The 27,158-nt window shown below is 53.9% G+C and overlaps 1 protein-coding gene across 3 annotated transcripts; it reads left to right on the top strand.

The window, feature by feature from the left end:
- Window positions 1-16,236: 16,236 nt before the first annotated feature.
- Window positions 16,237-26,305, top strand: PKDCC (protein kinase domain containing, cytoplasmic). Of its 3 annotated transcripts, none has more exons than XM_082427803.1 (7): window positions 16,237-17,079; window positions 21,240-21,362; window positions 22,066-22,250; window positions 22,934-23,013; window positions 23,268-23,375; window positions 25,019-25,192; window positions 25,388-26,305. In XM_082427803.1, the coding sequence occupies exons 1-7, from the start codon at window positions 16,426-16,428 to the stop codon at window positions 25,471-25,473; spliced, it is 1,410 nt and encodes a 469-aa protein (XP_082283929.1). In that variant the 5' UTR covers window positions 16,237-16,425; the 3' UTR covers window positions 25,474-26,305. The 3 variants fall into 3 exon arrangements, with proteins under 3 accessions (XP_082283929.1, XP_082283928.1, XP_082283927.1); XM_082427802.1 differs by having other exon boundaries at window positions 21,979-22,250; window positions 23,251-23,375; XM_082427801.1 differs by having other exon boundaries at window positions 16,238-17,079; window positions 21,979-22,250.
- The last annotated feature ends 853 nt before the right edge of the window (window positions 26,306-27,158 follow it).

Raw genomic sequence — 27,158 nt, 5'->3', positions numbered from 1 at the left:
TTGCTCCAGGAGGGTTGCAGCTCTGAGAAGGAGAGAGGTCTAGTGGCTGACTTCACAGAAAGACTCGGCCTGGTCCCGGGGAAAATAGATTCTTGGAAATGAATACTCCACCCTCATCCACCCCAAGCCTATCATCCTCATTCTACACTCTCCTCCTACTCCTGCTGCCCTTCTCCTACCTCAGCCTCTAGCCGCAGTATCAGCTTCATTGGGACCCTTCTCTGATGGTGGCCCTGGGGTCCTCCTTGGGTACCTCCTGCCACAGAGGGGAGGGCAGCAATGTTGCCTCTGCGTCTGCCTCTGGGAAATGGAGGGACATGTCAGTGTCAGCCCGGCAGGTCAGCCTCTGTCCTAAGCCCCGCAAATACCCAGCATTCCAGGTGCCATAAAGATGAAGGGGCCCATGGCCCTGCTCATAAACACCGCCAATGATAAAGCTCCCTATGCCATCACTCACGAGGCCCATTTACTTCCCACTTTATTTTGAACGTTCATCTCAAGAGAAGTTTGCAAATCTCTAACAGCAGGAATTTTCCAGAAGTTGCAGAATATAATCAGTGCCTTCTAGGCCTTGCCCCTCTGACAGAGCACCTCCAGGGAGCCGCCTACCAGTGAATGGAAGAATCAGGAGGCGGAAGGCAGCCAGCAGAGTCTGCGTGGGAAGAGGCCAGGGAGTACCACTTTGCCCAGCCCCCGCCTTTGGGTGAGCTTGGCCTGTACCCCAGCCAGGCCCCATCCAGGTCCTGTTTGCAAAAATAAGGAGACCAGCCCACGCTCAGCTATTCTGGGAGGATTAGCTATCTCAACACAGAACATCTCTCCAAGGCAGGAAGTTTTCTTTAAATAGACCCTCCCATTGCAGGATGGGCCATGGCCTTTGGTCAAGCCTTGGGGGAGGGGAGGTGAAGGAAGATAGCTGTCACTGTCCTCTCTTAAGGAGTCAGAGCGGCAGCACCGGAATTGCCAGGTCCCCCCACCGCGGCACTTCTCTTTGGCATCCCGTTCATCTGCAGCTTTGGGATCCATTGGCCTCTGAGTGGACATTTTAGGACTGGGTCCCTCAGCATCGCGCTGTCCCTTCGATGATCTCCGGGGATAGCCTAGTGCATTTACCACAGAAGCAAAATCTCTTTTAGAAGAATTCACCCACTTCTTCCAGTCTCCTCGAAAGAGCCAGACTAATACTGCCTAAGTACATACTGTGTGCTTCACGTGCTTGAACACATCTAATTTCATCTTTACAAGTCTGCAAGTGTAGAAATAACCACCATCCTCTTAAACACGAGGGAACAGCCTCAGAGAGGAAAAAATAATTCACCTGAGGTCACACAGCTACTAGACAATGGGGCAGGGCCAGGACTCGAACTCAGGTCTGAGTCGCCGACCTGTGCTTTCTCTTCCACGTCCCACTCCACCTGAGAAGGCAGGAGGCTGGACCCTGAGTGGGCAGAGGAAGGAGACAGAGAGACTCACACAGCACCTCCCTCACGGCCACGCTCCAGCTGTGACTCACCTGGCTGCCTTCCTGACACGTAAGCATCCGGCTTCACAGCTGGACTCACACATCTTCCCACAGCCCAGCAAGCCGTGGGGTAGCCATTGCTTCCCCTTCCTTCACCAGAGGGGAGTAAATGGCTTCTAGAGTTCCACCTGGAATTAGAGATTGGTAAGGACTGTCAGTGTCAAATGGGTTTAAATCAAGGCAGACTCCCGGGAAGAGAGGAGATTGTGGCCCGTTTACAAACAAGTGAAATTCTTTGTGCAAGAAAGGAGGGAGAAGAAAGCCCCAGAACAGTGAAGCGATGGATCAAAGGTTGGAGAACTGGGCCCATCACGGTGGGGAGGGAGTGGGAGCGCCAGGAATGACACACACTCCGTGGGGCTCAGTGGCCATCTGCAGTTCTCCCATCCAGAGCCCCGAATCCCCGGATCCCCGCTGGGGCCGCAGCAGCCCTCCTCTTGCGGTCTACTCCGCATTCCTCACATTCTTTACGCTCAATTAAGGAGAAATAATCAGGGGAGTAAGCAAGGCCGCAGCAGGGCGGCCGTGCCCCATACTGGCGGCATCACGTGTGCGGAAACAGCCCCCCTCGGTCAAGCCAAACTGGAGCTGGGACCCAGGGGCCTTTGGGGGATGAGGAAGGCAAGTGATGAGGACAAAGGTGTCTCTCTGTGCCACACAGAGACAAAAGAGGGTGAAGGAAGTGGGAAGGGAGTGGAAGCAGGAAAGAAAAGGAGACAGAAGGCCAGGTCAGAGCAGAGGGGAGGTGTGCAGCCGGAAGACCTCAGCCATCCATTTCTTAACCGTGTCATTGCTTTACCACAGTCACAACATTGTGTCAACATCACCATCCTTTACCATCATCAGATGCCATTTGAGACGGTCCTGGATGCATAGAGGGTTGTTGCCTTCACCAGTTAGTGGCATGTCATAAGAATAGTGCCTCCCTGTGACCTTTAAAACATTCTGCCCATAGGGGCTTCCCTGGTGGCGCAGTGGTTGAGAATCTGCCTGCCAATGTAGGGAACACGGGTTCGAGCCCTGGTCTGGGAAGATCCCACATGCCGCGGAGCGACTAGGCCCGTGAGCCACAATTGCTGAGCCTGCGCGTCTGGAGCCTGTGCTCCACAACGAGAGAGGCTGCGATAGTGAGAGGCCCGCGCACCGCGATGAAGAGTGGTCCCCGCTTGCCGCAACTAGAGAAAGCCCTTGCACAAAAACGAAGACCCAACACAGCCATAAATAAAATTAAATAAATAATTTTTAAAAAAACAAACAAAACAAAACAAAAAAACATTCTGCCCATAGTCTGCAGGGGATGCCATTCTTGACCCCAGTGGAATATGCGTGTCTTTTCCTCCACTTGGACCCAACAGGTCTGGTCAGTCAAGCAAAATCGTACTTCCACAAGCCTCTATCCGAGGGCTGCCTCCACCCCGCTCCCAAGCCCCACTCCCACAAAAGCCCCCCATACATCCCCAGCAGACCCAGAGTCTCCTCTGGGCTGCTCCTTCACTGGTACATGGAACCAGGACAGATCTTATGCTGTTTTGTAATTTTAGGCATGTTTGTCTACATCCCCACTAGAATGAATAACAACTAAACGAATGATCATTATTATCGAGCATGTTCTATGCGCCACGCACTGTTTGCACTTGATAGATCACGTCATCTACTCCTTTTAACGTCCCTAGAGGTCGTTATTATTATTATCCCCCATTTGCCCGTGAGGAAGTTGAGACTTAGAAAGGTTAAGTAAATTTTCCAAAGTGATGCAGCTAGTAAATCAAGGAGGCGGAACTTGAACACAGGATTGTAAAATGCCCAGACCCATGATATTTATCTAACGCTGAGATGTTTGAGCACAGGGTCTGTATTTAGCCTTGTTCATCACTATATGGTGAAGAATAGGTGCTCAGTGTAGGATGGAGGGATGGAGGGACGGAGGGATGGATGGAGGGATAATGTGGGCTTTACAGAGTTTCAGCAGTGGAACTGGACCAAAAGCTCTCTTCCCACCTCCCTTATCAATGGATCAAATTTGTGAGATGATTTGTTAGACCAAAGACCCACTATGCTCTTTATTGGGTCTACTGTTAGGACACACTCTGTGGGCACTTTGGAGCTTCAGTCTACGACCATATCCATGCTCAGTCTGTGGCCACTTTGGGGTCTCAGTCTGTGGTCAGAGGTAGGAGGCAGCTTATAATCAGGGTGGGAATCAGTGTGGGCCCAGCGCTCGGGATCAGTCTGTGGCTGGTGGGTGTCTGAGGAAGAGAACACCTGTCTGCCAAGCTGACTTGCAGCTGAGTAGAGAACGGGACAGTCTCAAGCCAGAGCACCTCGCTCCTGAGCACTTAGAGGTGGATGGCACGTGTGAGAGTAACTGGGAGTGTGGGATCGTCCAGGCCAGAGTGCCCTGGGAACGGGGGTAAGAGGATGCACCCACTCAGCGAGCGCCATGCTGTGAGTCCCACATACGTGTGAGCGTGTGGTGTGGCACGTGTGTGTGCTCGGTGTGTGTGGCGGGGCGACAGGGGCTGGGGAGGCTGGGAGAGACGAGCACACACCTGTAATAACATTGGCTTCAGACGCTAGGAGAGAAGAAATTCCCCCAACTGTTTTATCAGAACCCGAGTTACCAAATTACGTTGTTGTTTTAAATTTGAGCTTCCCTGCCTGCAAACGGGGGGTGGGGGGTAGGCGTTGGGGATCTCAGGTTCACGAGCTTAATGCTTGGCTGGGCCTGAAGCTCCACTTCCCCACCCAGCCCTGGCTCCCAGAGCTCCCAGGCCCTGTGAACAAAAGTCTTCTCTCTTGGGGCTTTGAAGTGGAAACACTAACTGCTCCCTTTAATTAGAAAGAAACCCCCTATTGTTCCTGCTTTATTACTGATGGATGAAGATTGGGGGGGGGGGTTTGGATTCTGGAGAGCAGGAGTGGGGTAGGGGAGGAGGGGAGGGGACACGAAATCTCTGTTTAAAATAGAGAATCTCCACATTGTCTCCATGCATCACACCAGATCTCTTTGTCCATTCAATCAACCACGATTTTACAGGACATCCAGACTTTGATTAGATGTTACAGGAAAGATAGAGGACAGGGTCTCAGCCCTCAAAGAGTTTATAATCTAGGTAAGGGAGGCAGGGCAGGGGGACAAGAAATGAAAGATAATTGATACTAAATCAGTACTGCCAATATAAGCAAGAAGAATTTAGGATACATAGAGCAGGGAGATAGTCCCATAAGATAACCTCCTAAGAAAATTCGGGGGTGTGGGGTGGGTGGGAACTAGGGACTTGGGCTGGAGGCTGCAGACTGGAGAGAATTGACAGAGAGTCTAGGAGAGGGTATTCCCACTCCAGGCAGGGTAATTGGTCCGTGCAAAGGCACAGAGGTAGGAATGGGCACCTCGTCTTTGGGGGGCTGTAAGCAAATGGGTCTGGTTGTAGAGGAGGGTGCAATGCAGAGGAACTGCGAGAAATCAAGTTGCATAGCGCAGGTGTAGCAGAGGAGTGGAAGAGTTTGAGAGCACATAGAGGACAATGGCCTTGATGAGATAAATGGGGAGCTATTGGCTTTTCTTGAGCAGGGGAGTGACCTGATAAATGGTGGCCCTTGGGGAGATGAAGCTGGTAGCCCTGTGCAGCAAGGCATGGAGGGGAGACAGAGGAAGGGCGGGGAGACCCATTGAGGAGCTCCTGGGGAAACCCAGGTAATGATGGCTTAGACTAAGGTGACGTCAGTGGGACCAGGAAAGAAAAGGTGAGTCGGGGATGGATTTCAAAGGAAGAACCAGGATGTGCTGACAGAATAGATATTAGGGGATAAAAGGGTGGGAAGAGTTAAAGATATTTCCAAGACCTCTGGTCTGGGAGACTAGGTAGTACTGGAGGGGGAAAGAGGGTAGAAGCCCTCTAGGGGAAGTGAGGGATCAGAGGAGTAAATAAGCAAGGCCCCCGAAAGCTTTATTCTCCCTTCCAGATGCCAAAGAGGCCCTGAACTCAGTACTCAGAGGATAGCAACTCCAGGGCAGGAAAACTTTGTTCCCTGTGACAGGGAACGCCATTAATGAAAACAACAACATTTATACAATGTTTTTTTCATGCACTTCAAAGTGATTCACGCCTGTGCCTCATTTGACCCTCAAAACAACCACAGCAGGTATCATTATCCCCATCCTGCAGATGAAAACACTGAGTCCCAGAAAGACTGAATAACTTACTCTAAGTTACACAACTAGTTAAGGGCAGAGCTGGGAGCAGAAGCCTTCTGCCTTTCAGCTCAGAACCCCTCCCAATGCCTGTTGGCAGCCCAGGGGATGGGAGGGGACTGGAGCTGCATGTGCCCTGCGTCACTGGGGGCAAGGAGGCTGAGGGTCAGAGAGAGGGTCCACCCCGGACTTCAACCGCACCTCCAGCCTGCTCCTCACACTCACATAGGGCGTAAGTCGGGAGCCCAGAGTTGGAAACGCCAAGTCTAATCAGACCTCACAAGCCCACAGATGGTTTGAATCAACGTGCTACCTTGATAGGAATAATGAGGAATCCTGAAGACAGTCTTATGCCAGCTCCATCCATCTGGACAGAGAACCTCATCTTCCACAAGAATTACGCCATCCAGGGTCCCAGTGCCCTCCAAGCTGGGCAGATCCCTCATGGGAAAGTCCCCTGGTCCCACATCACACCTGCTCCCCAGCCCCCACCCCCAGCAGAACCTTCCACAGATTTTCCAAAATCTCTGGCCTCAGCTTCTGACTTGACAAACTCTGACTTCCTAGGCCTTTCTTGAGGCTGAAGATGGTTCCTAGGGAGGAATGGGGGACCATGGGTTACACAGCCAGGGCAAGGGTTGTGAGGCAACATCGTGAGGTGGGTGGGCCTTGGACCCAGACAAATGCAGAACCCGACAAACGTCCCACCCACTTCCTGGCAGAATGAGTGGGATATATCCCCAGTTTCATTGTTTCATTCATTCGACATGACAAATATCGTCATGACATTTCCTTTGATGGGACAACTCACCTAGGGCACCCAAATCTCATGAAGCAGAGGGTTAGTCAATCCATGAGGTCGCAGAGTCCCAGGACCAGAACCAGACCTATGGTTTAGAATAACCTTGCCTCTTACTGCGGTAGCCCTTTGGAGCCAGGCCCTCAGAATGGCAGCAGTGGCCCTTCCATAGGGAACGCTTAGGCCTGGCATCTTGACTGTCCCCACACACAGGAGGCCCTGTGGTCAGGGACCAGCTTTAATGAAAATCTGGCCCTGCCCCACCCCCTTGCCTAGCAAAGCTTAATCTGAAGCTTAAAAAACAATGAAGTTAATTTTTAAAAACCTTTCATTGAGTTCCATGAGACCCCTATTAATTTTATTGTTTCAATAAAGCATTTATTTAATTGTCTCCAGAAGGGCCCTGTTAAATGCACAGATGTAACCTGAGTCAGAAGGAAGGGAGCTGGGAGCCTTTTTCTCACCCTGTCCCGTTAGCACATTAGCAGGATTCTGTTATTGGATTAGCTGATTGTCACCTTAAAAGTCACAATGTAGAGCCCTGAGGGAGAGACACAAGGCAGGTAAATTCCTGGGAAGCAGTTCAGGTCACAGTTTCCGGAAGCAGGAAGCCAGGCTCACGATAAGGAGACTGGGTTTGGTTAAGACAGAAGGAGAGGATTTCTTTCTGCTGATGAGGAGACATTTGTTACTTAGCCTCTGGCACGAGGCAAATATCCCTGAAAAAAAATCAGGGGACAAGCACATTACAAGAGATATGGTGTCCAAACCACAGGAGGGGAAGGGCTCAGCTTGAGCCCTCTGGAAGCTCGCTGGAATGTCAAGTTCAATCAGTCCACAATTATTTAGTACTGAGTACCTGCTAGATGCTGCCACTACTTGGCGACTCGAGCAAACAGCAGTGCACAAAACACAGACCCTGATCTCATGGTGCTTACAGTCTAATGAGGGGAGAGACTGACAACAAAAAAGTAAAAATATAACAGACATATCAAGATAATTTCAGATGACAAATGCTCTGCAGACAGAACAGAGTAATGTGGTAGAGAGTGGGCAGAGGAGGCCTGTCTGATGAGATGACATTTGAGCCAAGACTTGAATATACAGAGAAGGAGCCATAGGAGGGAAGAGCTTTCCCTCCTGAGAAGAGCTTTCCAGGCAGAGGGAACAGCAAGTGCAAAGGTCCTAGGGCCCCATTTTGGGAGGAGCATTATCAAACAACTAAGTAATCAGACGAGCATGATCTGGGAGAGGCCCAGGAGACCCTCTTACACAAAGAAGATTTCAAGAAATACCTCAGGACAGAGACTCATCATTCATGTTTGTGTCCCTGGTTATTTGCTTGATGTCTAACACAGAGTAGGCGACCAATAAACGTAGAATTGAAAAGGGGGAAAGGAATGAGAGGAAGGGGGAGATTGAACATTTAGAGGGCACTTCATTTAGATTGCTTTTTAATTCAACAACCAATTAAAAGAGAAAGAAGAGGGGGAAAAAAGGCTCAGTTTATAAGCTAGGTCATTCGTTATCAAGCTAAAGGACGCTCAGGGGAGGAAGGCATGGGTATTATACTTCTAGGTCCATCTAGGAGACTAAAGTGTAATTGAAGAAACAGTAATGGTAATCAGTCCTAAAATTATTACAGGTCCTGCTTTGGAGCTTACAAAATGCTTTTGCATACATTTACTGTTTCTAACAGCCCTGTGCAATAAAAAAATAACAATATTAATCAATATTTAACTAATTGCCTATAGACCGTGGCACCATACTAGGTGATGGGGATATACCAGAAGAAGAAATATAACAAGGCCCTGCTTTCACGGAGTATACAGTCCAGAGTAGACCGATTTCAATCGAATGACACAAGTGAGAGAAATGACAACCGTGATGAGTGTTGCAATAGACAGGTACACAGGGTACAAGAATCTATACTGGGGGTGGTCAGGGAAAGCTTCTTTGAGAAGGTGTCTTAAGAGCTGAGCTCTAAGGATGAGTGGAGTAACTCGGCAAAGAGGGGAGATAAGAGTGTTCCGAGCAGAGTGCCCTGTAAGTGGGGGGAGAGAGCAAGGTGCAAATGAGGAGCAAGGGAGGGTAAACAGGTCTCAGCAGAGACAGGGAGGAAGGGCATAGTGCAGGCGAAAGTGAAAGAGGTGGGCAAGGCTATAGCATGTGGGGCCTCAGAAAACATGAAAGAAGGTTTGTCTTTGGCCTATAGGAAACTAGAAGCCAACGACAGTTTTAAGTTATCTTCAGATATTTGAAGAGCTGTCCTGAGGAAGATGGTTTAGATTTACTACGATCAAATAACGTCTTGGCTACCTATAAGAAAGTGAGCTTGTCCACCACGGGGCTGGGCATTAGGGGTGACTGGGCTATCCCAATGTCAGCGAAGAGTCCTACTTTGGTCAGGAGATGGGCAGGACCAGTGACTCCAACTTTTTCACCATCAAGGATTCCTTTTATCCATCCTGCTGCCCCACAAACCCCAGATTTTTTAAAGAGTCTGCCTACCAGAGTACATTTCCATAACATAATTTCCCTCCCCCCCGCCCCATTTTTCTTAATAAACAACCAGTGTCACTCAACAGCACAAGAGACCCAAGGCATGACATAATTCTGGCCACAAGCAAAGAAAGTCAATGTTTCCCTTGACTGGGCAAACTCACCATGAAATATTTCCTATAGGTTTTCTGGAATATTGACAATAGCTCCCCCTTCCCCAATACGTTTACAGACTCCTGAAGATCTTTGGGGTCCAGGCTGAGAACTACTATTTGATGGTCATACCCAAGGTCTCTTCCAACAAGGGGACTCTGAACCATGATGTACAGCCTCCTTGTGGTCAGACATTTGGGGAAGGAGCAATGGACGTGAACTAAAGCAGTCAGGGAAAGCTTTCTGGAAAAAGAAAGTCTTGGGGTGGGCCTTGAAGGATGGGCAAGCTTTGGATAGGTGGAGAAAGGATGTCATCAGGCAGGAGAGGCAGAGAATGCTCTAAGATGGGTGAAGCAACCAGTCAGGCTGCGACACAGCACCAGGAAGTACTCGTGGAAACAAGAATAGAAGAGGTGGGTTGCGACTGACTCTAAATGCCAAGCTAAATTATCCTCCAAATGATGGGGAATCATCAACGATTTTAGAACAGAAAAATGATGTGTTGGAAGCAGTGTTTTTGGCAGATGTATCTGGTACCCGTACATGCTTTGAGATGGGAGGAGAACATCGAGGGGACGCAGTCAACAGACCAGATGTGTGAGGAAGAGCCTAGACTGGGGAGGAAGGCTGTGAGGAAATAAAGGGGCGAATCCAAGAGACTTTTTTTTTAAGCACAAGATTTAAATTTGGGTTTGGAAGCATCAAAGAGACTGAGGTGTCTTGGAGCCTGCCGGTGCAGAAATGAGACAGTCACCAAGGGAAGCCTGTGGGGGGAAGGAGATGAAGAATGCGTGGGGCATCTTAGGGCGTCTTTGCACGCAGCATCCTTCACAGTGGTTACCTCTGCAGGTGGGGTTGGAGGGGCAGGCAAGGTGGCTTTCGTATCTTATGATATATAATCTCTTTTAATGGAGGGATTTTGTGTAATTTTTACTTCCTTTTGGTGCTTTTTGGAATTTTTCAACTAATTATTTTAATTCCATGCAGACACCCAGATCTCGTTAACCCTTTGTAAACCATCTCCCCCGCAGGGGAGGGGAAGGAGAGAATGATTTACAGAGTCTGCTGGGGTCCCTGAAAAACACTTCATAGGAGTTTAGTCTCAGCTCCTGAGTCTCTGGCTCTCCCTGCGGGGGTGGGGGGTGGGTACCTCTTTCAGTGTCTCCCTCCTTCTCTCCCCACTGCCCTGTGACCCCATCAGGGCTTGCCTCTGTCCTTTAAAGGCTCAAACATCATCAGACACCCATCTTTGAAGCAAGTTTGCAGCACTGAGCTTGGAAAGACTGACCTTGGGATTTTATAGCTGAAATTAGCCCAGCCTAGACCATGAACTAAACAACGGACACAGGACGGAAGATGCAAGAGTACAGCTCTGCCATCAGAGGCATCTGTGTCCAAATCCCAGCTCTGCTGCAAGTTATCTAACTGCTCTATACATCAATTTTCTCATCTTGAAAATTGGAGATAATAATAGTATTTATCTCCGAGAGGTATTAAGTGGGTTAAATGATGATGAAAGGCATTTAATGAGTGTACTCTATCATTAGAATTAATAAGAACAATAAAATAATAAATCTTTATGACCAAACTTTGTTGCTTGGAGGCAAAAATCACCGTAATGCGCTTCCATCTTGGTTCCCACTGGTGGCACTTGTTTGCCTCTGCTGCTCCTTTTGACAGGAATTTTTCTTTTCTTCCCCAACCAACAAAGAGCTGAGAGAAGACCTGAAGCGGGGCCCGAGTTGCTCCTTCCTGATTTCATGGTAGTCTGCTCTGCCACTTACGATTTGTGTGACATTCGACAGATTCCTTAATCTCATGAGCCTCGATTCCCCCATCTATAAAACGGGTGTAGTAATACTGACCTCACAGTACGTGTCAAGAGGTTAGACGGTTCCTGGCGCACAGCAGGCGTTCAGTACATGATAACTCTCCATCAGGGCTCCAGGTAGGGGCCAGCTCTTCCCTGCCCCAGACCCTCCACAGTTCCCTCTGTCCCTAACAGCTGACTGCGAATCTTCCCAATTACACGGTAAACTCCTCAGGGCAGAGGCAGGGCCAAGGCTTCTTTAACTGTAAGGAACAGTCTTCTTTCTGGGCCTGGGTCCAGGCCAGCCTCCCGGGGCAGCTGGGGAAGAGGGAGAGAATTGTCAGCCTTCTGGAGGTCCAAGACCAGATGCACAAACTCAACAGCCCCTCTTTCTTCTTCTTTTTTCTCTACTTTCCAAACCACAGCCCCGAGGCTGCTCGAAAAGAACTGGTTCTTTCTATTTGACTATGGCCTGGGAGAAAAGTTGCCCCATTGACTTAGGGCACATTTGGCTTGGTCAGAGAAGGTGTGAATTGTTAGATCGGATCACCTGGTCCCTATGCTCCCATTCCTAGCCCTCTCCCTTGCAAAGGTCTCCGGACAAAGGCAAAGGCCTCCTCTCTACCACCCCCTGCCACCAGAGTCCACCTGTCACCCATTGATCCAGTGGCCAACTCTTCATCCCTCTACCTGCTTCTCCATCTGCCCAGGGAACAGAGACCCTAGGGTTTAGCCCTCACTGTTCTCCCTCCCCTGGCCTGGGTCCAACGCCAAGGCAGCCGCCTCCCTTCTTCCCCTAGGTAATGGCTCTTAAACAGGTACCTCTCAGCCTTCTCTGTCCTCAGCCCCATGTCCCCAGCTCCTCCAATCAAAGGAACCAGTGAAGGAAGAGGACACACGTCCCAGACATCCAGGAAAGGGAGAGAAAGAGAAGCTGTCGTAGAGCATCTCTCTGGGCTGGTAGGTGAAGCTAAGCAGGAGGGAGGAGGGGGGAAGCGCGAGGCTGGCTCCGGGAGGGAGGCTCTGGACCACAGATCTGGAGGCCCAGACAGACAGAGACCAGCCCGGGCAGGGAGAGCTCTGATCCCAGAGGGCCTCACCCCCAGCCAGGGTCATGGAGCCAAAATGGCTCACGTTCCCAACTTGAGACCCACAAAGAGGAACTAAGCTCTTTTCCAGAAATGGGGGGAAAGATCTTTCCTGAGCCACGGCTTTTGTCTCTGTCTTTGTCTGACTACCCTCAGGATTCAGGGGGGTTTTTCTCTGTCTCTATGTTTCTGCACCTTTGTCTATCGTCTCTCCTCTCCTCTCTTTCTCTCTCTGCCCCCCATCTCTGTCTCTGATCATTTCTTGGGGACTCTGCCTTGGGGCTCCCGCTCTCCAGTGTGTAGGAAACCCGACCCTCATCATCTGTTTTTTATATTTTGGAAACGTCAGCTTCACTTCCTACCTGAGGGAAGGGGGGGTGGGGGAGCAGGCTGCCTGGCTCCACCCCTTTCCCTCCCCCCTTCCTCTTCGGAGCCCATCCCCTCCCCCAGCTCCTTGCCCCAGGGAGGACAGACCAAGGCCTTCCCTGTGCTTGGTCACTGTGGCACCGAGAATCGGGCCTTGATTCAGTGTCTTCCCTGTGCAGCTCACCACGGGCTGGGGGAGGCAACAAGGCCTCTTCTGATCCACCACTGGTTTACTGATTCGGGAAAAAGTGAAAATTCCAGACACAGAGAGAGCCCAGAGGCTGAGAGATTTCACCAGTGGAAACCAGGAAGGAAAGTAGTTAAAGTCATTTCTGCCTCTAGGCAGGGTTATGGTTAGCTGTCTAACATGTTGTCACAGATGTTTATTTGTTTAATATCATCATTAATCCTAGCTACAGATTACCCATATTGAGGGCTTAGCTTATGCCAAGCACTTTTTATGTCTTTGCATTTCATTCACTCAACAGCCTTACGGAGCAGGCACTACTATCATCTCCCATTTTCTGCATAAGAAAATGAACACCCAGAGAAGTTAACTAACTCACCCAAAGTAACTCGAATAATGAAATTTGAACCCAGGCTTCTTGGACTCCAAATCCCAAGCTCTTTGCTCTACATCAAGGTTTCCAAGACCTGAGAAATGCATTTCGTACATTTCCTTTTGAAGAAAATATATCCACAAAAACTCTAAGAATAGACCTTCAAGATCCCAGGGACCCATGTATCCCGGTTGGAGAAGCAGTATCTGTAATCCACTATGTTCTGGGAGACCCTGAAGAACCAGCTAGCAAAGATGACACGGAAAGGCTACAAGCGGGCATTTCAGGAAAGGGAACCGGGAGGGCCACGGGGGAAACACTAATGATGTCTGCAAGTCAGGAGCCAGTGCAGGCAGCAGGCTGGGGGAGTCCGGTTCTGTACAGGGAAATGAAAAGGGGGTAACTGGGCCAGCTGGAGGGCTGGGGCCAGTTCACAAAGGCCTGAAGGCCCAGTTCAATTTATCCTCCAGGTTGCTGAGCAAGAGAGTGATACTCCAAAAGAGGTCTTTGAGACCTGGGCTGGAGGGAAAAGGCAGAAAATAAAGAGGCTACTGGCCTTGCCAGATCTTCGAGACAGGGCAGATGGGCAGACGGGAGATCTGGGTCCTCAACCAGAGTTTTGTGTCTTTTTCAGTTCTTTGAAATGATGATTCCGCTCCTTGTGTGGCAAAAAAAAAAAAAAAGAAGAAGAAGAAGAGGAAAAAGCAAACAAGCACAATTTGGTTAAGAACTCAAGAAACTGCCAATTCAGAAACTCTAATCTGTTCAAAAAGTTCAATCCCTTTTCTTCAGAGTCCAAAAACCTATTTCCATCAAAGATTGTATATGTCTGTATGTCTGAGAGCTGGCAAGGGAGACAGAGTGAGTGTGAGAACGAGTGCTGAAATGCCTTTGTTCCTGTGTGTGAGGCCACCGTTCCGTGGGCTCGTGTGTGTGCACTGTATGTATGTACACTCAGGCCTGTTTCTCAGGCCCTGTGTGCATTGAACTTTCAAACCATAACAGAAACACTGAAGCTTGGCAAAGATATCACAGGAATAATTATCTAATTTCAGAACATGTTATTATAATACCTACACGATGTGTAACGAACTCAACAATGTTCATGTTATATTCACCAACTCCGAGTTATAGATTCTCAATGCCAAGTCCTACCTAGGAGGCTCCTCCAAGACCCTAGAGCAGAGCAGGCCCCGAAGAAAGCTCATTAAGGAATATTCCCCCCACAATGGCTTCCTTGTGGATCAGGAGGTTTGGCTAATAGATACCAAGAGAACTCCGGAAGGGGGGCAGAGCCTATCTTGAAACAGCAACTCTGTCCTCCCAGAATCCCCATTCCTCCCCAGCACAGGAGCCCTGGCACTGGTAAGGAAATGGCCATATTAGGGTCACAGAGGTAGAGAGGCTTTCCCTGACTCAGCTGTCGGCCCTGGGGGCCCCGTGATGGGCAAGGCTCCCCTCTTCCCCAGGCGGCTGGATTGGACTGTAGCTGCGAGAGGGGAATGTTTGCTGTTTGCTGCTGTTCCCTGTTGACTTTAGCCAGTAGCTCTGTTTACAAACCCAGGTTGGTTTTCCCAGCACAGTTAATTAGACCAAAGACATCTGGTGTGAGGCCTGAGGAGGGCATCTGCTCAGAGCCTTCCCCCTACACCCAGCAGCCAAGGGCCAGGGCAGGGCAGAGCAGCTAAACAGGACCAGACCAAACTCCACCAAACCCAAGGTCCTCAGGAGAATCGTGGCTTCTCTCACTCAGCCCTCCCATGTTTTCTAAGTTAGACTGGGCCCCAGCTCTCCGAGTCTTAGGGGACCCCAGGAGTCAGGCAGGATTGGTTGCCCCTTCATCAGTGGGATCACAGGCTGGAGATCAAGGACTCAGTGCTGTCCTCTGCCCTTCCAGGTCCAAAAGAACCGGCCAGAGATTCCTGTCCCCTTTCTCATCACAGAGACTGTGCTTTCTGTAGGAAGACCAGAACCTCTTCAGCCTCCTGGAGGAAAGATTTTTCTAAGCCCTCCACCTCCTCCCTGACTCCTCTCCAGCCGATCCCTGACACTGCGGGGCGGAAAGAGATTAACCAGTAGAGGACCAGGAGGCAGGAAGGTGCCCAGGAAGGTGGGAGGATCTAGGTGGGCAGTTCCTGGGCGGTGGGGAAGTGGAGGGCTGGGAGGGGGAGGGGCAGCGGCTTATCTCTCCCAGGAGGGGGGAGCTCACTCCAAACAACTAATGCACTGGCGTGTGAAAGCTCCTCAATTAGCACTAATGATGCAATCAGGGAGGGAGGAGGAGGGGCCAGAAGTTCTGGTGGAGTCAGCACCTACTTACACACGCGGTATACACTCCCTTCCTCGGACACAGTGGCCCCTTCAGACACACTAATGCACACACTTCCAGAGACAATCTGGACCACGCACGTCCGTGGGTACAAAGGCACTCTTTGTACAAATTACTAGCACGAATATGGTTCGTGATCCGCTGCTAACCGCGTCTGACTGCGGGGATCCCGGGGCAGGGGTTCCATCTGGGGCTTCGGGGACAAAGAAAATCAGAAAACTTGGTAGAGGAGGTTGAAGAGGGCATCTCCGAAAACCTCAAGATTTTTCTTCTGATCCCAGAGTTCCCGTCCCACCCGCGCTCGCAGGTGCCAGCCCCTCAGCGCCGCCTCCCCATCCCCCGCCCGCGAATCCGGGACTGAGCCAGGAGCCGCCACCCGCAGTCCCACTCGCGGGAGGCGGGACCCACGCTCCTTCCCTGCGCCCAGCCCGCCCCAAGGCCCCGAGTCCCCGGGAGGGCGCTCTGGGACCACGCGGATGCTCAGCACCCCGGACCCAGCTGCTCGTCCCCTCCAGAACCCGTTACCCGCTGGCCTCGCCCCTTCATCTTCTCCCCCACCCTGCCCGGCCGGCTCCGTTAGCCGCCTCCCGGTCCCGTTATCCGGCCGCCCCGACCCCATTATCCGCCCTTGCGCTGGGCCCGAGCCCCCGCGCGTCCCGGGGCCGCTGCCGCCCCTCCCTTTCTCGTCGGCCCGAGCTCGGGGGCCGCGGGCTGGGCAGGGCCGGAGCCGCCTCCGCGCCGCTTCCCAGGCCCGGACGGCCGCGGGAGGAGGTCCCGCTGTCAGTCAGCGGGGAAGGCCGGGCCGGGCAGCCGAAGGGGGCGGCGCCGAGGACGGGCTCCGGCCGGGAGCTGGGAGGCGGAGGCGGAGGGGGCGGGGGCGGGGGCGGCTCCGGGCCTTATAAGCGGCGGGGGCAGGGCGGGAGGGAGGCAAGTGTCAGGCCGATGTGCAGCCCGCGAGGGGCCGGGGTCGGGGCCGCCGGGGCCATGCGCGCGGGCTGGGCAGGGGACCCGCTGGGCGCAGAGCGTAGCCGCTTCGGAGCCTGAGCCTCCCGGGGCCGCGGCCGGGGAGCCGCGCGGGGCCGGCCGGCCGGGGGGAGGGGAGCGATGCGGCGCCGGCGGGCGGCGGTGGCCGCGGGTTTCTGCGCCTCCTTCCTGCTGGGCTCGGTCCTCAACGTGCTCTTCGCACCGGGCTCGGAGCCTCCGCGGCCAGGCCAGTCCCCCGGGCCCTCGCCAGACCCGGGCCCGGGCCGTCGCGGGGGCCGCGGGGAGCTGGCCCGGCAGATCCGAGCGCGCTACGAGGAGGTGCAGCGCTATTCCCGCGGGGGCCCCGGTCCCGGGGCCGGCCGGCCGGAGCGGCGGCGCCTGATGGACCTAGCTCCGGGCGGCCCGGGCCTGCAGCGTCCCCGCCCCCCGCGGGCCCGGCCCCTGCCCGACGGCGCTCCGGGCTGGCCCCCGGCTCCTGGCCCGGGCTCCCCCGGCCCGGGATCCTCCGGCCCGGGCCCGCGCCTGGGCTGCGCCGCGCTCCGTAACGTGTCCGGCGCACAGTACGTGGGCTCCGGCTACACCAAGGCCGTGTACCGGGTCCGCCTGCCCGGCGGCGTCGCGGTGGCGCTCAAGGCGGTGGACTTCAGCGGCCACGATCTGGGCAGCTGTGTGCGCGAGTTCGGGGCGCGGAGGGGCTGCTATCGGCTGGCGGCCCACAAGCTGCTCAAGGAGATGGTGCTGCTGGAGCGGCTGCGGCACCCCAACGTGCTGCAGGTACGAGGGTGCGGGTGCAGGGATAAGGGTGCTGGCTGGACGTGCCCGTGCCCGACCACTCAGGCTGGAAGAGAACCCTTGGTCTTACAGATAAAGAAGCGCAGCCCCGATGACTGCCCAGGTTAAGCTAGGGGCAGAACCCGGACCATGGCAGCTTCCCATTACACCACCCTGCCTGGGTGGGCGTCCCGTTACGGAGAGACTCCCGGGTTTCTCAGCTTGCAAACCGTATCTCTTGAAGACAGGAGAGAGGGTCCTCAAACTCGGGGTAGGGGTGGAGGTCCGTTCGGGCTGAGGACCCTGCCTCTGGCTGGAGCTGGGGTGTTGAGCACCAGGGAAGGGACCCCAGCCAAAACAATGAGCAGAGGTCATCCCTGAGTCAGGGTCCCAACTGCAATGGTAGGGTCCCCTTTCTTGATGGAATCTGAACCCCACTTCTCTCAACTTCCAGAGAGTGACTTGTCTGGCTTTGAAGTTGGGGTGGGACTTGCAATGAGGTTGGGAAGAGCTAGAAAAAGACCAGGCTTGATTCCCAGAGAATATCCCGTACCCCACCCAGAAGCTGCTGAGAGGACTGGAGGGGATTGGATAGTAGGCCAGAAAATGCATGGCCCTTCCCAGAAGAGACCCTGGGCCTCAAAGTAGGCTTTGGAAGTATTGAGGAAGTCTCGGGGTCCTAGCTCAATGCTCAGGGGACAGGCTGAGGACCTGAGGGGCCTGCATGTCACATTATCTGAGCAAATGTGGCCAAGAGGCTAGAAGATTGAGAAGACCAGATGCCCAGGTTCCTACTAAATGGGACTGTGTCTCTCCCCTTCACTGGGGGGCAGAGGGGAAAGATGAGACCCCACCTTGTCCCCTCCAGGCTAGACTAAGAGAGTGGGCCTCTCACAGTCCCAGCACTGCCCTAACACACCCACTTCCTCCTCTCCCCCAGCTCTCCTCGGTCCTTGAGTCAGCCCTAGGATTAGATGAACCGTTCCCTTAGCACATGTCTGAGCGGACTGAGAGGGGAATCCCTGACTGCTTTTGGCCCGGTGAACGTAGGGTTTGTTCAGACTCCCCAGCTGAGGAACGTTGCCCGCACCTTCCACCTCCTAGCCCAGTCAAATTAACCTTTCTGCACCCAGCAGAACTGGTCAGAAACCCAGGAATCCCTCCCTCCTTTCCTCAGGAGTGAGATGGACCCCCAGATCTGGGTGGGCATGGCAGAATAGGAGAGAGAAGCCAGAGAGCTGTTTATACTACTGCTGGCTCCCAGTCTCCCCAGGCTACTCCAGCCCTGGTCAGACACTCGTTGACTGGGTCCTGGGCCCTGAACTGGTTGCAGAAGGTCAGGCAGAGCCAACAGTTATGGGTGGTTACGCTCCAGTGTCAGCCAACTGTTGCACGGCTGACACTGGAGCTACAGGGAGTGAGCAGTTGGTCACGTGGCCAGTCTAACTGGGAGGATCTTGTTCTCTTTGCTCCCCAGGAGCTCCTGGGAACCTTTTGGAAACCTGGGGTGTTGGCCAGATTCTGAGGCAGTGGAGAAGGTCTTGAGTGTCTTAGCAGGATATTAAGTGTTAGTTAATTGACTCAAGACCCCACCCCCCTCCCTTACGAGGGATTTGAGGCCTGATGCGCTTTCCTGTCTCTTAAGGAACGCCTCCCGCCCTCTCTTACCCCACCCAGACTTCAAGATGAACGTCCAGCTAACCACCCTCACGCATATGTCAGGCCCCCAGCCCAATGCTGAAGGTGCCAAAGGAAAAAAAATTACAACTGAATCGCTTTCACTCATTCCCGCTCTAGACCGAGACTGGGTTGTCTGCGTTACTCTTACAGGGTCAGAGACTGGGGTTAGTTGCCCTAGGACAGAAGTGTTACAAGACGGAGAGGGTGCCAGGTCCTTTCTGTCAGGGGAGAGGTGAAAAGCTACCATTACGGGGAGGTAGACGTACCTGAGTGTGAATTTAGGGACTGCTTTGGTGTTGGGTCTCCTACGTTCTTCCCCCAACCCCCAGGCCAGTATCCCTCTGGCTTCTTCAGCAATGCCACCTCTGCTCCAGGTAAGCCTGCCTGGGGGTCTTCCTGCTCAGGAGGCTCCAGTTCTGGTGTGCAGGGAACTAGAAATAATGTTGTTTTAATACCTCTTAATCGTTTAAAATTTCAAAACTGTTGGACTGTTTGCTGAACCGGGGAGGAGCCAGAGAGTGTTTCCCGCTCCCCGAGGCACCCCCCCCCCCCCCGCCTCTCTGGCAGCCCTGAAGTTGGTGCTGGTTCTAATAGAAAAGCGCCAGGATAGCGTGTCCCACCGGGCCCTTCCCAGAGCTTGCTCAGTCTGGGGACTGCCTGGGCGAGATCTCTCCATCCATCTCTGTGACCCCTCCCCAACCCACCTCACACACACACACACCACACTCCCTCACGTGATAGATGCCTCTATAGCCCAGGGTCAAAGGGCACCAGGGTCTTCCCTCCCCTGCATCTCTGTCCTTCCCAGGGCCTCAGGCCTCAGATGGGGCCCCAGGCCTGCTTGGGCCCTGATTCTGGCCCTGCTAGAGTATATTTCTTCTCCCAAAGGAACAAAAGATGCGACTGAAATGCTCAGCCTCACGCTTCCTGGGGGGGGGTTAATGGTGTCTTTTTATTTTTTCCTGAGGGGTGTTGATTAATACCTCGTTAACAGCGCATTTAACGACCTCCGGGTGTTTAATAACCTTCAGAAGTTTCCCACAAAGGCTCAGACTCTGGGCAAGAAAATGAGAACCAGGCTCCAGGGCTGCTCCTTTTACCTCACCCCTACCTCTGCCCCACTGGGGTCTGGGGTCTCCCTGGGCTGATGTGGGGTGGGGAGGGTAGAGAGAGAGGGAAGAAGAGGGCACCGGGGATTTCCCCCTGACCCCCCAAGCTGCAACCCTAGTGATCTGACGGCGACACTGAGACATGCCTTCCCTCGTGCCAGCAGGACTGAGGCAGCTGGCTCCAGGGACGGGGAGCTGCAAGGGCACTCCTGGGATGGAAGGGAGCCTATAAGGGCTTGGAGTGGAGCTGGGAAGGGTGTGAAGGGTGACAGTGTGCAGGGACATCTAGCCCAGGGGCTTGGCTCCCCCGCTGCCTCACCCCACTGGCACCCCCCATTGTGCAGCTCTCCCCTCTTCCCACTCTGGCCCAGACAACTCGGCCTTTGTGTTCCTGCTCCCTACAGGGTACTGGTTGTTTTGAGCACCGTCTGATCCCTAGCTGATGTGCAGCATGGTGGGAGAGACTGGGAGAAGCAGAGATCTCTGTGGATGCTGGTTTAGGTGTCAGTGACAAAGTCAGGCTGTGCTTCCCAGAAGCCCCTGGCCAGCCGAGCCGTACAAAGCCCCTCCCCCAGATCATATGGAGCGGGCCGGCCCTTGTGACCGTGCCCTCAAAGAACTGACCTTCCCCAGGAACCACCCTTACTACTACCCCAGTTGATACGGGTGACCCCACCCACCCCGCCCACCAGCTGTGCAAAGAACACCCAATGATATGCCCCGTGGATACTTTTTGTTCTGATCCACACTTGTTACCAATCCCAAGGGAGATTGCTTTTCCTCCAGAAAGACCAGAGCAGAGGAAAAATGAAGGTGCCAGAAAGTGAAAATGATGAAGCAAAGACAAGGATTAGAGCAGGGGAGGAGGTATAATATCCATTTGTTGGCTGGGCGATTAGCAAATGGTACTCGTGGAAAGAACAAGGCTGTGGAATCAGAGTAACATAAATTTGAATCCTAGATCCTGCAATTCTTAGCTGTGTGGCCTTGGGGAGGTAACTTAACCTCTCTGAGTTGGTTTCCTCACATGTGAATTGGAGATACTAATAGTTACCTACTATGCCCTTTTAAGGTTATTCTAAGAATTGAGTTTTGCTTGTAAAACATTTAACACAGTGCCTGGCACATGGTTAACACAAGGTGGCCAGACCTGCCCATTTACCTGAGTGGCCAGAGGTAAGGCGCTGATGGAATCAGTAGGAACTCTGGCTGCTGGGACAGAGGGCAGGCTTCCCAGGCAACGTTGCTATTCTCTTCTGGCCCGAGCTGAAGCAAAGACCTAGGGATGGGAGGGTGGGGGGCATGTGAAAACCCAGCCCCTCCTTGTCCCCACCCCCATCCTGTGACCTCATGACCCGCCTGGGCCTCTTCCAGCTCTATGGCTACTGCTACCAGGACAGCGAGGACATCCCGGACACCCTGACCACCATCACGGAGCTGGGCGCCCCTGTGGAAATGATCCAGCTGCTGCAGACTTCCTGGGAGGATCGCTTCCGAGTGAGCGGGGAAGAGGACCAGGGCCCTGGGCTCCTTGCTGGGATGGTTCTCCCTTAGCAGGCCAGCCCTCCGGAGCAGCTTCAACTCCTCCTCAGTTGAGGGAGAGGGAGGGAAGGATGGAGCAAAGCTGACTCGGCCATCGGCCAAAGGGTTAAAAAAAGAAACGAGGCAGAGAGGATCCTGAGGTTTCTGTGCTCCTGCTGCCCTCACACACACACTCACACACACACACTCACACATACTCTCAGCCTGGCTGCAGGAGGGCCAGTGTCCTAGGACTAGAAAAGAGCTTCAGGGCATCTTGACCCTCCCTCTATTTGCATACACTGGACAGAAGCCACACCGAAGATGCAACTTCAGGGAGGATATGCAGTATGCCCAGACTTCCCTCTGCCCATTTCCCACTTATTCCATGTTGGCCTCAGGGTCAGGCCCACCGGGAGTAACAGAAAATCACTGGCTTGCTCAGTAAGGCCCCAGGCCTCAGTCCTTAGTGAGCTCCAGAGCCTTGAAGAGAAAGGCAAACCCCCAAGCTCAGTCCAGAGCACCAAAGCGGGGAGCCCCCAGGCGCCCTCCCAGGAGAGAAGCCGTGAGCAGCCTGGTGTTTGCCCCTCAGATCTGCCTGAGCCTGGGCCGCCTCCTCCACCACCTGGCCCACTCCCCGCTGGGCTCGGTCACTCTGCTGGACTTCCGCCCCCGACAGTTCGTGCTGGTGGATGGGGAACTGAAGGTGACAGATCTGGATGACGCCCGCGTGGAGGAGACACCGTGCACAGGCAGCGCTGACTGCACACTCGAGTTCCCGGCCAGGAACTTCACCCTGCCCTGCTCAGCCCAGGGCTGGTGCGAGGCCATGAATGAGAAACGCAACCTCTACAATGCCTACAGGTGACCTCCATCCCCACTCAGGAAGGCCGGCGGCGAGGGAGCCTGAGCCGGGGGTGGGGTCGGGGGGTGCGGCGGGGGGCAGGGAGGGAGCCAGCACGGGGTCCAGGAGGCCAGCCAGGCTGGGAGACGCAGCCGTGACCAGCGGAGTAGCAGGGGCGGGGGAAGGCTTCCACCCCTTCAAGAAGGGAACATTCAGGCTCCTGACCATGAGGCTAAAAATAGTCAGCTCCAAGGAGAATCTGGGTTGGGGGGTGGCAGCTGGAGGCTTCTTAAAATAGTGTCAGACTCAGAGCCTAGGGCTGGTGGGACAGGCCCTGCCCCTTCCTCCCCTGGCCCTTCACCTCTGGAAGCTCCTCATAGGGCCAAGCCATGGGGCAGCTCTGACACGGGTCAGCCGGGGGATAATGCGGGGCTGAGGGGTGGGAAGGTCCCTGGGACGGGTGGGGAAAACAGACCTCAGATTTCAGTTTGGTATGAAGTTACCTGTGGCCTTAGCGTGTGCCCAGACCCCAAGCCTGAGTCTGAAGAGACTCCTTGGCACGCTCTAGGGGTTATAGGCCTAGTTGGTTAGCCTGACAGAGCAGGCTCCCTGGCCAGATGGGGGTTCTGTCCCAAGGTGGGGTAGAAGAAGGATATGTCCCCAAAGGCTGAACGACTAAGCCCCTGATTTCTCTCTGCCCCAGGTTTTTCTTCACATACCTCCTGCCCCATAGTGCCCCACCCTCACTGCGGCCTCTCTTGGACAGCATTGTCAACGCCACAGGTGAGCTCTCCAGAGCCCATCTGCCTCCCGTCACCCTCTCCCACCCCCAGCAAGCATGGGCATAAGAATGACCCAGGGCAGCACATGGTCCAGAAACATCATTTCCCAAAGTGGCATTCTGTGGCAAACCCAGTCCCCAGTCCTCCGGTCATCGGGGCCCAGGCTTCAGAGGGAGCGGGGAAAGGCAGCTGGCTGCCTACCTCAGGGAGAAGTAGGAGCCCAGGTACCCTCTTACAGCACCGTGCACTCTGCAGGAGAGCTCACCTGGGGGGTGGACGAGACCCTGGCCCAGCTGGAGAAGGTGCTGCACCTGTACCGGAGCGGGCAGTATCTGCAGAACTCCACGGAGGCCGGCAGAGCCGGTGAGTGGCCCCGGCAAGGATCCAGGGGCTGGGGAGGTGGGGAGCAGGTGCGAGGGTGGGTGATTCCCCTAATCGGGGAAGTGGCTTATCCTCCCTCTGAGACTCACGCGGAGTGTTGCAGAGACCGCTGTTTAGCTTTCACTTCGACTGAGCTAGAACAACTACAATTCTGCCTTGAACTGGGGGGTGGGCACTGACACCCCTTCTCTGGATGGCTGCAAACCCCACGATGTACTGACTGCGTGACTCTGAGCAAGTTAACTGACACCTTGAGCCTCACTTTCCTCATCAATGAATTGGGTTCAGTATTACCTGCCTCAGAATTCTTACGGGGATTAAATGGCAGGTGAAATGTGTGAGAGCAGTTAACTCGTTTCCTGTTACACAGCTTGAACACAATATATGTTTGCTACTCTTTCCTTCCTCGCCCTTCTGGGGCTGGGAGGGTGGCTGGAGGTGGAGAAGGGCTCCACACTGAAACCAGTTAAGAAGCTCCAGGGCAGAGAGAGAATTCTAGCCATGGCTTGTGGGCTGTGGTCTCTCCCGCTGAGGCCCTGGGGTTTAGCATGGTTGGCAGGGGGGCGAGGGATGGGCAGCCTCTGTATTCAAGGAGCTCTGGCCAGTCTTAAGGGTAGGGGAGCCCTCGTTAGCCCTGTAAATAAAGTTTAACGAGGTGAACAATGGCTGGCTCTGTCCCTGAGGACGCTGTTTATGGGGCTATAAATCACAGCCAGCCCTGGACTTTGGTCTAGTCCCTGGTAGAAGAAGGAGGCAGGAGGGCGGGGTGGCCAGAGGCCCAGGGCTTCTGCATTATCAGTCCAGAGCTGGGGCTCCCCAGGCAGCGGGAAAGACTCGGGTGAACAGGAGGCCTGCGGCTAAGCAGCTTCTGGATTGAGGAGATTTCAGAGCCTCTGGGGGCTCTTTCTGTGAAATGGGGAGATTTCACATTCTTCCTCCAGCCTCTGCCCCAAATACTCAAGTTGTGGATTCCCAAATGGTAATTTTTTGTGTTTTACATTCATTTGCATGCCTCTGAACTTCAAAAACTCCATGACTGACCCCCTGTCCGAGGAACTGGCCTAGCCTCTCTCCCCAAGGCCAGGAGGAAATGGGACCAAAGGGCAGCTCTAAACTCTTTGCCACTCAAAGCGTTGTCTGCCGACCAACAGCACCAGAAGTTGGTTGGAAATGCCAGTTCCCAAGCCCCACCCCAGACCTTCTGAATCAGAATCTGCATTTTAACAAGATTCCCTGGAGATTTCACATGCACATTGAAGTTTGAGAAGCCTGGCTTTAAATGTCTAAAATGTTCTGAGCTCAGCAACCTTCCTGGTCAGCCAATGGCTCTGTGTGTGCACTTATCCCATGCCTGTGCCTGCCGTCATGTGTAGCCTGAACCAGTTGTGTGCCCTTATATTTGGGAGACGTGTGTCTCCCAAAAAGTAAACCTGAGCTTTGCCTTTCCTGAGTGGTCATCCCAATTTCACAGTGGTAGAGCTGCCTTCATCTCCATGCTAGGAGGACTGGGCTGGATTTCAGCCCTCACCTAGGAAATGTGGCTCACAGCCCTTTAAAGAAAGCGGCCCCAGCCCTTACCCCTGGGCACAGAGAGTTCTCATCTGAGCTCCATCCCCAACCCACAGAGTACCAGCACCTCCCAGGCAGTACCATCCCCCAGGAAGACTACCGCTGCTGGCCATCCTACCACCACGGAAGCTGCCTCCTCTCAGTGTTCAACCTGGCCGAGGCTGTGGACATCTGTGAGAGCCACGCCCAGTGCCAGGCCTTTGTGGTCACCAACCAGACCACTTGGACAGGTGAGCCAGTGGGAAAGGACATCCTGAGGGAGGTGACTGGACTCCCCGGAAGAGATTGACAGGTAGCGGTCCCCCGTCAGAAGCCAGCGATGGTGAGAAGACAAGTGTCCTCAGGGCAGTTGCGTTAAAGGGAGAGTGGCCCTGCCTCCAGGGAGAGAATCATCCAGTCCTGTTACCTCTTACCTCTGCCCCCAGGTCGGCAACTAGTCTTTTTCAAGACAGGATGGAGCCACGTGGTCCCTGATCCCAGCAAGACCACATATGTGAGGGCCTCTGGCTGACCTGTCTGTGGGCTCAGCTGACCATCCCTGCCAGCTGGGCTTGCCTGTGACTTGCACTGGCAGCACTGCATGTCACCTGGGCACCCCTGCAGACAAGGCTGACATCCCCGACAGACCGAGGTGACCAGGACAACGTGCAATAATGCCACATGTTAAAATGTGAGTTTACCAGTCAGTCTTGGTCTGGGACTGCTGGCTCCAGGGCAGGAATCATGGAGGGCTGACTGCCCCTCTCACCCTCTGGGCTGCCAGCGAGGCTCAGGACGGTCCCCCCCCACGGGGGGCTCTGCCCCTCACTGGGACGGTTCTGTGGGCAGCCCCATCACTGCGTTCGTAGCGCGAGAATGTAGCCAGGGCCCCTGCGGCTGGTGCTGCTGCATGTGCCATGGCCCGGCGGGGGCCGCGTGGGGACAATCAGTCACGGAGTGTTCTCTTAGCCAAGCTCCTGACCGGAGACTTGAAGGGATGCTCCGGGAGGTGGGTGATTCTGTACCTGGGGCGGCCGCCTCTGGGCACCTGACAGGGGCGCTCACCGGCCAGCCCAGGAGCGGGGGACAGAGGAGCACACAAGGTACGAGGCAAGTCATGGGGTTGAGGAGCGGGTAGCAGTTTGAGCCAGGACCCGGGCCGGGGGTGGGGCCGGGGCCTTTCTGCCTCATTTGCTTTCAGTGAAAGCCGCAAAGCAGCCAGAAGCAGCCTCTCCCCGCTCCTGGAGTTTGTATATCCAGAAGCTTTTGTACTTCTTGTCCATTAAAATGTTTATTTTTGTAAGAAAAAAAAATCAATTAATAAAATGACATTTCATGGCAAGGACTCTTCCCAAGCCGCATTTTCCCGGGCTGCCTTTCTCGTCCTCAGTTTTGTCTTTGATGTCTGCTTAGGGGCGGGGGGCAGCGTGTGATGAAGGAGTGAAATCTCCACGCAAACACTGAAGCTGGCACAGTGTGCGTTCAGGCCCTGCTCCCATGGTTCCCGTCTCCGTCCTTGGCCCTCCACATCCATGTCCTAACAAAAGACAGGAGGGACTAACGAGGTTAAAATTTTAACACACGCTGGCTTCTTCTATACAAAGCCTTTACCCAGAGGACTCGTGTCCTAACGGTGGGATGTCAGTCACGCCAGGGTGCCCTGGGCAGCCTCCAGTCAGGTCAGCTTTGCCTCTGTGCAGGGTTGGGCCTGGCCATTATCACCACTGCCCACCATGTGGTAATGCACACTTCTCTTTCTCAGAGCCTTTCTTTGAGCAAGAAATAAATATATGGAGAGTGGGGAGACAGAAAAGTCAATGGAAAGCCCGGCCCACTCTTCCTGGGTTTTGGGAGGGAGGGTCTAACAGGGAAAGGCCCGAGTATATGGAAGCCCAAAGTGAAAGAGTTCAAGATCATACTGAGGCCAGAGAGAGCCCCAGCATGGATGCAAGTCTTCTAACTTGAAATCCCACATCTTCTCCCCTGTACACCATTCTACTTCTAGAATATTCTCAAAGTGCACAAGCCTTTGAGGGCTTTAAAAAGAATAACCAAAGTTCAACTCAGAACCCAGTGTTTTCTCAGCAGAGGTGGTCGGTGTAATTTCTCATGCACAGGACGTCCCCGTAGTTCTGAGTGGTTGAGGTGCCGATGTTAGCTCTGGAGTCCTCATCGTGGACGCCGCCCGGACCCTCTAGGTTATACCTTACCACCACC

This window comes from Balaenoptera physalus, assembly GCF_965194825.1.
Source record: "Balaenoptera physalus genome assembly, chromosome: 15".
NCBI classification, from domain to species: Eukaryota; Metazoa; Chordata; class Mammalia; order Artiodactyla; family Balaenopteridae; genus Balaenoptera; species Balaenoptera physalus.
This window is presented reverse-complemented; position numbering and strand designations above follow the sequence as displayed.

Excerpts from the sequence above, each read along its gene's own strand:
- PKDCC (XM_082427801.1), top strand. The coding sequence starts at position 16,426 with ATGCGGCGCCGGCGGGCGGCGGTGGCCGCGGGTTTCTGCGCCTCCTTC. Across the intron at positions 21,363-21,978 it reads CCTGGGAGGATCGCTTCCGA|ATCTGCCTGAGCCTGGGCCG; the intron begins GTGAGCGGGGAA and ends TTTGCCCCTCAG. Across the intron at positions 25,193-25,387 it reads CAACCAGACCACTTGGACAG|GTCGGCAACTAGTCTTTTTC; the intron begins GTGAGCCAGTGG and ends CTCTGCCCCCAG.